Here is a 13,420-nt window from a genome sequence, read left to right as displayed (position 1 = left end):
GGCGGAAGCCCCTGCTGGCTCCGCCCCGCGAGCGGCGCGGGGAAGGCGCCGCATCCCGCCCGGCGCGGGTCAGCGCCGGGGGTCGTTTGCTGCCGGCGCCGCGAGCGCTGTCCCGGTGCTCTCCGTGAGTAGGGCGGCCCGCCGCGAGGGCACCGACTGCCACTCCCGCCCCGCGTGTCTGTCGCCGTGCCGGGCGCAGGGCGGAGTAGCGGCCGGCACATGGCGCGCTGCGGCGGCGGCGCAGCGCCGAAGGGCCCCGGCCCGGCGGCGGCGGAGCGGCAGCGGCTGAAGGAGGCGCTGGCCGAGCAACTCCGGCAGGACCTCGACAGGTGGGCGCGGGGCGGCGGCCGAGGCGGGGGCGGCCCCGGGCGGGGCGGGGACACGCGGTAACGATGCTGTCCTGCAGGCTGCTGACGGAGGGGACCCACTCCGACTTCACCTTCCGAGTAGGCGACGCGGCGCTGCGGGTGCACCGGGCCGTGCTGCTGGCGCGGGCGCCTCTGATCGGCGAAGGTCTGGCGGGGGGGCAGCTGCCCCCGGGGGAGCTGCGGCTGGACGGCATGGGACCCGCGGAGTTCCGGGGCTTCCTGCGGTGAGTGCGCTGCCGCGGCAGGATTGATGGGCTGGCCCCGGCACCACCTCTCTTGTGTCCTGCTGCTTCTTTTTTCCCAGTGCCAGCACCTGTTTTAAAGCTTTTCCCGTTCAAGGCAGTATCCTCACAGCCTTCCTGCAGAGTTTGCAGAGGACTTTTCTGTAACTTCTTTATTTTCCTTTGCCTTTGTCCTTCTGCTTGATAGCGCATGGCTGTACTCTCCACCTTAGCGTGCTTTTTTATGGTGTGTAAAGGACTTGTAATAGGAAAAGAGAAAGGCTCTGCCTTCTAACACCCTTTTAGCCAGATTCCCAAATGAAAACAGCAAATAAAACCCACTCTCAGCTCATATTTTAAAAAGTTAAGGATATAGGAATCTAGGAGAACTTCAGCAAGTTGGATGAAAATGCCTTAAGTTCAAAACTCATCTCTCAAGTCCTAGTGAGCCATGGGCTAGGCCAAACACAGCATAGCTTTGATGCAAACTGGGATCCCAGAGGGAGATGTGTGGGCTGGCTACTCCCTAGGGACTAGTGCAAGGGCCAGCATGTTTTTGCACTGCCAGCTATTTTCCCATTGCCACATATGCAACATCTCTCATGTCTTGCTCTAAACCTTCGGTGAGTTACATGAGGGGTGTTGCCTGGTGCTGCCACCAGACCTTGCAATCCTCCTTCTTGTAAGTTCCTCTAATCCTTTTTTCAAAGAACTGCTTTTCTCTAACAAAGCTGTGGTGGTGCCACGTACTTTCCCTAAAAGAGGGTTGGTGTTAGAGCCAATCGGCACTTACAGGAATGCACCAGGAGCAACGTGGTAGAAAGAAATCACTCTTAGTTTTCACATGAATTCAGGATGTGCCTAGAAAATGTAGGTATTTGCAGGCTTCTGGGATTGTTTTCGACAGGAACGGTATATTATTGCTGTTTTAAAATTTAGTGCTTGAAACGCAACCTAATTATGAAAGAAAATTTTTTGAACCCTGAGTAATATCTGAAACATAGAATCTTTGTAGTGGAGCAGGTTGATTAACAGGCATTTGTTAGGTTACTGCCACAGCCTGGCAGGAGCATTAGCAAAAGAAGTGGTAAGAAACAAAACCACATGGGTTTTATCTTGTATTTTTCCTGATTCCACTGTTATTGTGATATCATTAATTTCTTTCACATTCATGTAAGTGGTGTTACAGAAGTATTACATGGAGAAACATGATAATGCAAATTTTTTAAAAATCAAATTAATTTTGAAATAATTATTCTGAATAATTGTTTTAATTATTTATATACTGTTATATCAGAGGTTTGTATTCCTAATGGTAAGCACTTAATATGTCACTGATACTTGCTTTCAGTTTTGTCTGGGTTTGCGGTAAGGAATGATGTCTGGAGTCCTGCATGTTCTCCAAAAAGCTTGGCATTGGAAAACACCTTTAAACTCAGCTCAACTAATTATAAACCTTGTGTCTTTTCACAGTGAGTTTAGAATCTTCAAATGAACCTCCCCATAAGTTCTAAACTGTGTATGAAGTGTGCTTTGCAAGATAATTGCTTTTTCTTAACTTAAGTCTTCGGTGCCATTTGATACTTCACCTTTTGAGTCCTCTAACCTGGCACTATGGAGATTTGTGCTTACAGAGTGTGATGAAGTTTAACAATGAACTCATTTGGATCAAAGAAAGGATGCAGCTTTGATTGAAAGGAGTCTAATCTGTTGTTCAGGTGATCAAATAGTCTCGGTGGCTGTTGAATCTCAGTGGTTTCTTATTGTTAAAATGTAAATTATTAGCTCTTCATAAGTGCAAAACAGTGGCTTAAATTACAGCTTTAGTTTTACTGGAAGCAAGCCTAGTTCTTGGAGCATGTGAACTGCCATGATGAGTTGTAACAGAGACCTGTAGCTGCAGCTGAGCTCCTGAGAGAAAGTTACTGCCTTCTACAAAAGTTCTGGTTTCTGGTATATATGGAGAAGTGAAATACTAGGAATAGTATTGAAGAGTTCATCAAAGCTGTAACAAAATTTCATTCCCTTTCCTGTTTGTATTCAGCTTTGCTTTTATTTTCCTGAGTAAAAACTATCTTTCCATGGGGATTTGGGGACTTCATTTTCTCATGAGCTAAATCTGGCCTGCATCTCAGTGAGGCGCACTTCCTTTGGGCCTCTGTCTCTCTTCATCAGGAGAGATGTGGGCTTGTGTCTGTGATCTACATGTCATTTGTGTGCTGAAGGCTGTGCAGCTCCTCTTGCCTCCTCTTTTGAGTTGGAGATAGGACATAGTAAACTGCGTGCTGATCTTTCTGCATAGCCTCAGCATGAAGCAGATGAGCATCTAAGGAGTGCTTTGTTTCTCTCTGTACACTTGCACTATCTGAGGACACCAGGATGAAACTTCTGGTCACCAGACGTGCAGCGTTCCTGTTGTAGACACTATGCACCCTACGTTTTTGCCCGATGAAGTTAGTGTAATCTTGACTCTGCCCTCCAATAGCCTTCTGTCATTCTTCAGGACACAACTAGAAAAATGTCAACAATTGCAAGTACGTTGATGGCCGGAGACTGCCTAAGCAGAGTTCTGCAGTGTGGCTTAAGAAGAGAAACTTAGCATCCCTGAAGGACAATGTCTGTCACAGATCATTAGATCATTACTGTCTTGCCTGCTGAGAGGCAAACTGCTTTTTATTTACCCTTGCAGTTGGACAAAATATTGCTTTAGAAATAAAAATCTAGATACTGTCTCATAATATTTCTATTAGAGGGGTCTGATACAAGGAAGGACAGAGAAGGACCTAATGACAGTGAGATCCAGTTGAAAAGCAATAAATACAATCAAATACAAAGGAATACGATTGTCATTGTGACATTTACTGCCACAGGGGTTAGTCTGCAATACCAGCAATTGATTCAAAGTGGACCAGCCAAGGTTTCGACCGTGTTACGCTTGTAGAATTCTGTATCAGGCAGGACAAGGATGCATATCTCGCTTACGTGCAGGCAGAAACTTCCCAGAAGGTAAACTCTAGACAGCATGGTGGCAATAACTTCTTTCCATAGAGTCTATGTATGCACACCTTTCCTTTGTATAAAAAATCTTTGGCTATAGTAACTATGAATACAACAGATACCCTGTAGCATTGTTCCTGTTTCATCTGTCACTTAGCCACACCTCTTGCAAACTCAGTGTTGCTCATGTCTATCAGATTCTTTTCTGTGTGCAGGGAAAAAAACCCTAAGCTATAAAGTGGGGTACCTGTTAAAATTACACAGCATCATACTCACACTACAGAAGGTGATGGCATAGCACTATTTCCAGCTTGATACTCTCTTGCATGTGAGGTTTTCATAAACGAGTTACACCAAATAGAATGTTTGTGAATATTTGTTCTTTAAGTACAATTCCCAGTTAAAGTTCCATAACACTGGATTACAAAGTAGTGAAAATGGGAAATACTTATTTAAATAAATTGTCTGTGAGTTTCTTCTTCCTGATTGCTAGATTGTCATAGTCCCCATTGGATAATTGCTGTTCTGGAGGAAACAAACCCGAGTTATGCATATGTACACTGAATTCCTTTATGTTTATGCCTCAGCAATCCTACCCTTAATATCTATGCTTGTGTATTCCCCCTAGTGGGTTATGTTTGCAGACCACTTTATTTCAGAAGAATAGCCTGCCTCACATGTTCTTGAAATTTTGTGGTTTACACAGACTATTCTGATATGGTCCTTCCCTTATATCCTTTTATCACTCGTGCCTGTTGATGTGGTGCCATGCAAGGAGTATCTTCTCTAAATGACTGATTCAGGGAACCTGAAAACAAATCAGCTGCAAAAAGGGCTTGTTGTGGCACTTGCAGGTGGATTTTTTGGCACAACAGCTACTCTTTTCCCTACATTGAGACATGAGGGAATCAGCAGTACAGCTGAAAAAAATCATCCCTCCCGAAACTACTAAAATTAACAAACCTTGCCCTACAAGTGGGGCAATATGGGAGATGTGATATGACTGTCTTAAACTTTGTGAAACAATAAATCCTGAATTGTGGAAATTAAAACGCTCTGTTAAAAGTTACTTTTAATGTAGAGAAGTGAGAAAGTTGAAAACAAATTATTGTGAACAAAGTTAAGAGATTAGGGAGTCTGCGCCTCTTGAATACTTAAGGTGTTCTTTTTCCTACATTTTTTTTTTTATAACCATATTCTCTGGTCTCAATTTGTCACTACAACACCAAGTTAGTTTTTTGTGGCTATAAAAATGAGCTAAGTCATTCATTGAGAAGAGTTAGACTATGCTAAGGAGGCAAATAAGTAATGTACAACATGAAGCTTGTATTTTAGATTTTATGCTATATCCTGTTGGGGGAAGAAAGACTTCACCACGATGACCTGTTCATTTTTATGAAAATGGGCTTAAACACATGCCAGACAATGGCAATCTTATCTCCTTTCCACATACATAGAAACAATAAGTTTGTCTTTTTTCTTACTGGGTTTTTTTTTTTGATCCATGTTTATATCTAATCTCAGTTTCTCTGAGGCAGTTGAGAGGCTGAACTGCCAAGTCCCAATATATTCGGTAGGGCTGTAATGCTTTGGAAACATAGTATCTTAATGCAATGGATTTATGCCTGAAGGAGGAAAAAAATTTGATCTGCGAGAAATGGTTACAAACCTTTCACTGGGCCCGTGCCTGTTTAAGGGTCAGATTCTTCTGAAATGCATGCCTGTCACAAGAAATTAGAAAATTTAATCAGCACCTGTATGAGGCAGTAAAGCAGCTGATGTTTCATTTCATGAGAAGAAATTCACTGAAACACCTCAAGAAATCAGTTAAGTTAAAACAACCATCTTGACTGCAAAAATTAAGCAGATGGTTCTTTTAGCAAATCTAAAGGGAAATGGAAGAATCTTAAGTTGTTAAGGTAGGTTGAAGTGCATATGAAATGCCTAACTTAGACAATGAAGATGCACTGCTTTAGGTGTATTGCTGAACTATTTTTGCAAGTCTCCCAAGATTAAATGCACTACACGAGAGTATTTACTGCAACTGGGTTTGCTAGACATGGGTGCATTAAAACTCTGGGCAGGCAGTGGTTCAGAGGCTTCCTGTATTGGTTCTAGTTTTATTAATAGAAGTAAATAGATTTGGGTTTCATTTTGGCATTTAATTGTGGTAACTGATGGCTTTGTTTAAGTAAAACTGTATAATATGGTATTTTACACATGTGCAGAAGATACTTTAGTGTTAATCTGGTTATTGTGGCATTCTTGTCTCTCATCTTGAGAGGCTTGGGTTTAACAGAGGGACCATTCCGTGGATAAGGAGTTGGCTGGATGGTCACACTCAAAAAGTTGTGGTTTGTTAACAAGACATTCAACATGAGCCAGCAGTGTGCACTTGCAGCCAAGAAAGCCAACCCTATCCTGGGCTGCATCAGAAGCAGCATGGCCAGCAGGTGGATGGAGGTGACTCTGCCCCTCTGGTCCGCTCTCCTGAGACTCCACCTGGAGTGCTCATCCAGCTCTGGGGTCCCCAGCATAAGAAACACCTTTGGGATCCGAGTCAAGAGGAGGGCAACAAAGCTGATCAGAAAGCTGGAGCACCTCTCCCATGAAGACAAGCTGAGAGAATTGGAGTTGTTCAGCCTGGACAAGAGAAGGCTCTGGGGGTCACCTTCTGATGATACCTCTATCTCATTTAAAGAAGAAATTTATAACTTTATAGAATTGTTGTCTTCTGCTCTTTAGATAATGAAACTAGGATGGCACATTGAATGATGCCTGCTCAAGAGGTTTGGAACAGTTTTTAAAAACTATTACAATCCTATCCTATTACATCCTACTACAATTCTGCAGTAAGGATCCTGGTTTCTTAAAGCAACTGTTTTAAAGGGATGGTTTTACATTATCACTAAACTATCTGAGCTCCAAGGTCCAAGCTATGCATTTTCCTGTGGATGCCAGATTTCCCTAGCTTTTATTTATGTGAAAAGACACCATTTAATACTCTGGAGGAGACAGTCTAGAAAACTTCACTCTGCTTTAGAAATGAGTCTATAAAATACAGGGTGCTGCCAAGCAAAGTTTTTTATAACAGGTTTTAGAAAACTGCAGAATCTTGCATTCTGGAAACATCTAATGGGAGTTACTGAGATAAAAGGAAATTTCTGAAAGATGTGCCAAAATCATTATTGCTGTGTGTGAAACAAAATGATGGATGCATCCATGAGTCTTTCAAAGTAGTACATTTACAGTCTGTATTAAGCAGAACTCTAATATTAAAATAACCTGCTGAATTTCTGGAAGTAATAAATCCAGGAATGTGACTGGATTTTAAATGTTAACTGAAAGAGTCAAAGTTTCTTGACTTTTTATAGGAAAAAACTTACTTAAAATAGAGCTAACTTTTTTACATCCAGAAACCAGTTACTTAGTTCTGGTTTAAAATGCCACTTTATTTTAAATTTTTATTTAAAATGCCATTTTATTTACTGAGTTCCTAGTCGTGGTAAGGATGCCATTTTTATTGACTGAAGCCTAGTGATAACAAAATTAATTGCATTCCTGAGGTTGCTGTAGATTCTCTGAAAATACCCTGAGCATTCCCAGGAGAGCGTTGCCTTATTGCCTAGCTTAATGAGATTCCCTATGGATGTTTTTCAGTTACTGCAGAAAGTAAGAATAGTAAAATAATTACTTTATGCCAAAGCACTCTATCTGTTGCTGCTAATTTTCTTTCTCCCTCAAAGTAAATTTGTATTGTCTTTACATGTTAAATATGCAAAAGCTCTGTAGCAACAGAAAGGTGAATAAGCAAAGTTCCAGGGCAAACTTAGCCTAACATGTTCAATGGCAATTTTTTTTTCAACAGATCCTTCCTGGGGAATTTCTTAAAGTTTTCTACATTCAGTATGTGACCAGTATATTTCTGTAATTGTGGTATTAGCTTACATCTGGTGAAGATGTAGGGATAAAGTGCAAATTATTGGATTTTTAATTTTTTTTCTAGTACTGGCTTTGTCTATGTGACTTTAAGTGACAATTCTTGGAAGATCTAATGTGGACAAAAAACTTGAAGACAAAACTTCAGAATGCTTCTGTAAAATTTTTAAATCTCTAGCTTAACTGAGTTTCTACTATGAGTTTCTATTCTTGAGTCCTACTGCCTTAGAACTGTAAAACACAGATGTTACGTACTGTGAAGCACAGTGGATAGGGAAAAATGTGTGGACGTAGTGGTCTTGAATTTTCTAAAGAATTGCAAAGTCTCCCTGCTCCATCAAGCAACTTTTGCTCCTGTTCTTGGTAATATGGCATGTTGTTACTTGTCTTTCCCTCATGCTATTAATGCTAGGTTGGAAAGCACTTTAAATATGAAAAGCAATAGGTGGTCAGTTCACAGGTTGGGAGTTCTGACAGCACATACATACACAACAACCTTAAAATAATACCTTACTCGTTCCATGTGAAATCTTATTATGTGTTACATCCTTTCCTGGCCCTTGCTTTCAAAATCTAATAAAATAGTAAAATTCTCATTCCCTACATTCTTGTTTCTCCTTATTCTCTCCTGGTGAGGACCTGTATCACATAGACAAAAAAATTCTACCTGTCTCAATCCTTTAAATACAGGACTTAAGAAGGAAGATTACTTCTTCGTATGTTTTCTCTGCCCCTTCAGAGTACAGTGTTCAAATAACACGCTCAAATTACTGTTCTCTGAGTATTAACAAAAAAGCCTCTTTGCCATGGAGTGAGTGACTAAAGCAGATCTCTTGAGTATGTCTGCTACATCCAAAGTAACTGTAGCTCTTCTGTTAAATTTTGTTAACTTCATCTATATGGTATGAAACCAAGGATAAAATGTGTTATCTGTGCTGGAGTGCAGTTATGTTTCCATAAATATGAGATCTTTGCAGTCACAGACTGCAGGCTTTGTTAGCCTTTCCAGATCTTGAGCCAAAAATAAGCTGGTGAAACAGATGGGAAAGTGGGAAGCTGGAATTACTACATGGGCAAAGTGAAAATTCTTGGGTAATCTTAACTGCAAATTTTTGTGCTTTAAGTACTTCCTTTGAAATTGAAATTCATATCTCCAATTCATTTATATCTCTATGCAATTTTTATGATTTTTATACTGTAACCTTGATGTTAGAAGGTTTCTGTATTTTGTGGTGCTTTTTTATTATTTTATTTATTATTATTATTTTGTTTATGCTTTTCAAGAATTTTCAGGAATAAGTTTTCCAGAGATACATTTTTAAAAGGTTGGGTTTTTTAAGCACCACAGAGTCCAGCTCTTTGTTTTCTGGTCATGAATTTTGTTAGATGGAAAAAAATGTAATTTTTTATTTGTTTTCTTCAATTAAAAAATTACGGGAGTAAAAATTAGTGTCATCTTCTAGGATTCTATATTCATCTGATATAAATCTTAAAGAAGTTGAGGAGCTGGTTATGAGGAAAATACAAGAAGGGAACACTATTACTCTGCAGAACACTCAAAAAAATGTAAATTGTCTTGGACAAAGCAAAAGAACACCAATTGATCAGAATATTCCAAGTGGAGCTGTGCAGAAAGGAGTTGTTTGTTTGTCTGGTATTGAGGAAGAAATTCCAGAAGCAGTCATTGATGCAGAAAGCAACAAAGCCGCTGCAGGTAGGTTTGGAATTACACTTTTTTCTCTTTTTGTGTTTTAAATAATTGTTCAAATACTTCTACAGCTGTAAAAATGCAGGCAAAATTAGAACTATTGTTACAGCACAGCTTACATGGATATTCTTTTCTATGGCCCACCTCATTCTCTCACACTTTGAAGAAATGAATTGCTGCAGAAGTTAGGCAGGCACAGTTCCCAGACAATGCGTGGTGTAATAAATCTGGAATTGTCAGGCATCAGGCATGGTCATCACCATATCCTGTCTTTTCCCTGGAATACAGTGAGCTCCACTCCTTAACATGTGGGACTTCCACACAGCAGAGTATCTCCCTTGTTTTCCTTTCCTAGCAAATTGCAGTAGTTCCACCGTTGTTTTATGAGGGTTCTGGAATCTTTCCATACCACAGCTCTGAACGAAATAATACGAGGAAATGTTTAACTGCATCTCCCCCAGAGGTGTTGGCTGCTACAGCTGTGTCAGTAACACAGGCTCAAGCAGCAGATATGTTCAGGTAGAAGCCTGTAGCACTGCATGACCCTGAATTTCCTCAGGGACTACTCTTCTTTAGTGCAGAGGTTCTGGATCTCTGCAGAAAAAAATGAACTGGGTGCATAATCTTAAAAAAGAGTAACTCTAGCACTTCTGTAGATACCAAATATGGAGCATTGGTCAAGTTTCTGATAAGTCAAAATAAGAAGTAAAAAGCAAGGTTTGGAAAACCTTTTAAGGAAAATCCTAGCTTGAATATGCAATAATAAAAAATTTAATTACGTCAGAATCTTTTGAAATGTTTTGTCTGTGCTCTGTCAATAGTCCCTTGTGCACCTGACAAAGTGAAAACAGCTATTTCTCCCCATATGCAGGTAATTCCAGAGTAGAAACTGCGTCTGTATTAGGGGAAGACTTATTGATGCTCTACAAGAATTGCTGTTGTCCAGATATTAATATTTGCATAGAAGGCAAAGATTTTCAAGCTCACAGGTACATAAGTATTTACAGTAAAACGTTTTTCAATCAATAACCATCTGGTAAAAAATGCTACTGTTATTACTGTATATCTGTAGGAAGTATTGCTGGTGCTGTTCCCTAGCTGTGAACTGTTCCAGCTTTTAGGTCTTACGTGTGGAGTGGCTGTACTTTGATACTAATGAATATAATTTATCAACAGCAACTATTTTGAAAACAACTGCGCTTTTAGCACTTCTAAGATTGCCACTGTGAACTCATATATTGAGTATATACTCATATAAATACTTGTAGATTCTTTTGCTACATTTGTATATATATGAAATACGAAACAATAAAAAGTAATCTGTGCTCTGTTAAGAAAACAAAAAATCTACTAATAAACTATTCAGTTATTAATGCTGAATAAAATTTCCATACAGGCAGAAAATTTCTGGAGTAGTAATTTTTTTTTCTGCTCTTCAGAATCTGCATATAAAATCTGATTTTGTTTTCATTACTTCAGTTATGTAGATGTAAAGATTGTTGGGAGACTTAACTAGATCTAAAGTCCAAGACCGTTTAAGAACTTTGGCTGATCGTACTCTTGTGGCTTGGGAAAGCAAATTGAAGTGTCAGTACCATTCCATGTACCTTTGATATAAGTCTATTTGCATTTGAGATAGCAAACTACACAGCCTGTATTTTGTTCCCTTTGAGTATATAAATAACAGAGTGACTATAAAAACCCTCCACTATTTTTAGTACTTTCTCAACATAAAATGGGGAGGGGGTGTGCAGTTTATTACTGACATTATAATATCTTTATAGAAGATATGTCATAATAGTGGGGGGGTGTATTTTATTTTTTTAAATAATAGAATTTGGATGTATGCTACCTTTTCAGAATGTAGTGTAGTAAAGAATGTTTCTTCTGGTCTACACTATAAAATATGTTCTCAGATACGTAAGTTTGATAAACAAATGCTTTAATGCAGAAAAAATAGTGTAGCAAAGAGATTCTATCAGTAGAGCTTCTTTAATTTAGGCCACTTAACTGCCTGGAGCTATCGATCTAGCTTAACTAGCATCAAAAAATGCGGCAGTAAATCAGAGAAAACAAGGATGTTCTGAAACAGACACAGGTCTTGAGCTCGTTTTAGCACTGCATCATGTGAGCAGTAGGAGCTAATAAGGGCAATGTAACTTTCAGTATCATTGTGGTGAAAGCACCAGAATGATTTACTTACTATAAGGGGTTTTTTTTTAAGTTCTCAAACAGGAGACAGGTTAGACCCTCACAGTCTCCCACCACTTGTGTCAGTATTCCTTACTTTCTCATGAAGTCCTGTGAACTTCCAATAGATTTTAGTGTTGCTAGTTTGTCTTCCTAGTGTTGTATTCTTACAGAGCTCTGCATGAAGCAAGTCAGATTTGTTTGATAATAAAACTGGCACTAACCATCGCAGTAGGAAAGCACAGATAAAATTATTTCCCAATAATTTGGTATCTCCATATATTTTCTAAATATATGCTGATAAAATTTAAACTTAGGTAATGCATACTTGTCCTTATTCTGCTAAGTACCTGTCTTATTTAAAATGAGTCTTTGAAGTATCCACTCTAACTATGCCCTTGAAGTTGGTTGATCACTGTTCATTATTAAAATTTATTTGGAAGGGAATAAAAACTTGGAGATAAGTGTATTCCATATCTCTAAGATACTGTGTTATTGTATCTTATAAAAAAAAGATCGAGTGTGTATCCAGAATTTCATATACTTCAAGTTAGGATGTAATACCCATTTACATGTGGACGTATTTCACTGAGATATGAAACGTTCAGTAAGAGCTTTGTTGTTATTATTTTTGCTGGATGATTCACAGGAGGAATGTGCGAGAAGCTTCTAATTTAAAGTACTGAGACTTCTGAAGCAGAGGAGGGAAGGGAGATGAGAAAATACAGAATATGTAATGACTAGAAGAGACCAGAAATAGTATTCTTCTTGCTTCTTCCTACGCAAAATGAGAGTGCTCAGAGACGTTTTAAGAGACAACAAATACATGTAACAGAAAGGATTCTCATGCCTAGTATAACATTTTGCTTTCTCTGCCACAGGAAATATGTGACATAAGCTAATTTTATAAATAATAGGAAGCTGAATAAGTGTCATGAAAAAATTCTATGTATGAGAATATTATCTGTGGCTGCAGTAACCCAGATAAGATACATAAAGACTAACACTGTAACTGGTGGGGATCTGGAAAACTGAAATCATAAAGCAGTTTTCACCCACTATCTTGTCTTCTTTCTGCCACTGCACTTCCACCTTAAAAGCTCCTGTTGCAAAGGTCTTCTTACCTGATATTTTGAAGACTGATAATGGTAGAGATACTGAGCTCCACAGACTGCTGCTCTGGGGGTTCTTTATTCTTTTCTATGGAAGTAGTACTAAATTGAATTAGCCCCATTATGGCCAGCTGTGCCTTTTAAATATAGAAGGGTAGTAAGTGTAAACAGAAGGAACTGATAGCTCTTGCTGTGAAACCACATCATATTGTCCTGGTGTATGTTAATATCAAGTTCTGTTTGACTTTTGGTGGGTAGCAAATTCTAAATACGAGACATTACATACTTAAAACTTTGATAAATACATATTTTGTAATATAAGAAGAATTTAAGATGTTCAGAATATAATTACTTATAATGGAGCTGTATAAACAAGGTTATTTATTCTTATTTGATAAATAAAACAGGAGAAATAAATGTGAAATTTTATATGAAAGGAAGATACTTGGGGTAATAGACTTCCTCTGTGTGAATCTCAAAGTCATACTATAAACAAGCTTTAACTGAAAAATTTATAGAGTACTGTTTGGTTTTTTTCTGTAGCATATTTTGACGTTCCAAACATACTCAAAGGAAAGGCATGCAGACACAGCTGACACCTTAATGCATAAAGGGCAAAGATTTAACTCAATGTTATCAAAGAGTCTCATCATGAATATTTGTATGTAGTGGAATAATGTTTACTTTTTCTCTCTCAGGGCCATTTTATGTGCCAGATCTAGTTACTTTGCTGCTATGCTGAGTGGAAGTTGGGCTGAGAGCTCCCAAGAGCACATCACTCTTCAAGGGTAAGTGTTGTCTCTTCAAGTCGTGTGGGAGCAAAGGTAGGCAATTTACAATCACTGCAAATATGTAACAACAGCGCTGTGTATAGAGCGGTGAAGA

General features: G+C 39.1%; 1 protein-coding gene across 2 annotated transcripts in view; it reads left to right on the top strand.

Annotated features, from left to right (window-relative positions):
• Nucleotides 1-40: 40 nt before the first annotated feature.
• BTBD8 (BTB domain containing 8) overlaps nt 41-13,420 on the top strand; it is a 42,931-nt gene continuing 29,551 nt past the window's right edge. For both annotated transcript variants that reach the window (XM_042030212.1, XM_042030211.1), the window contains exons 1-5: nt 41-329; nt 407-592; nt 8,989-9,239; nt 10,105-10,222; nt 13,234-13,323. In XM_042030212.1, coding sequence (XP_041886146.1) covers nt 220-329; nt 407-592; nt 8,989-9,239; nt 10,105-10,222; nt 13,234-13,323 — 755 coding nt within the window. In that variant the 5' untranslated portion in view covers nt 41-219. The remainder of the gene's footprint in view (nt 330-406; nt 593-8,988; nt 9,240-10,104; nt 10,223-13,233; nt 13,324-13,420) is intronic.

Source organism: Corvus kubaryi, unplaced genomic scaffold (assembly GCF_017639235.1).
Source record: "Corvus kubaryi isolate FWS band 111438036 unplaced genomic scaffold, C.kubaryi_AGA036_p1.0 37334, whole genome shotgun sequence".
Classification (NCBI taxonomy): Eukaryota; Metazoa; Chordata; class Aves; order Passeriformes; family Corvidae; genus Corvus; species Corvus kubaryi.
Note: the sequence above shows the minus strand (reverse complement) of the source record. Positions and strands in the feature narration are given on the sequence as shown.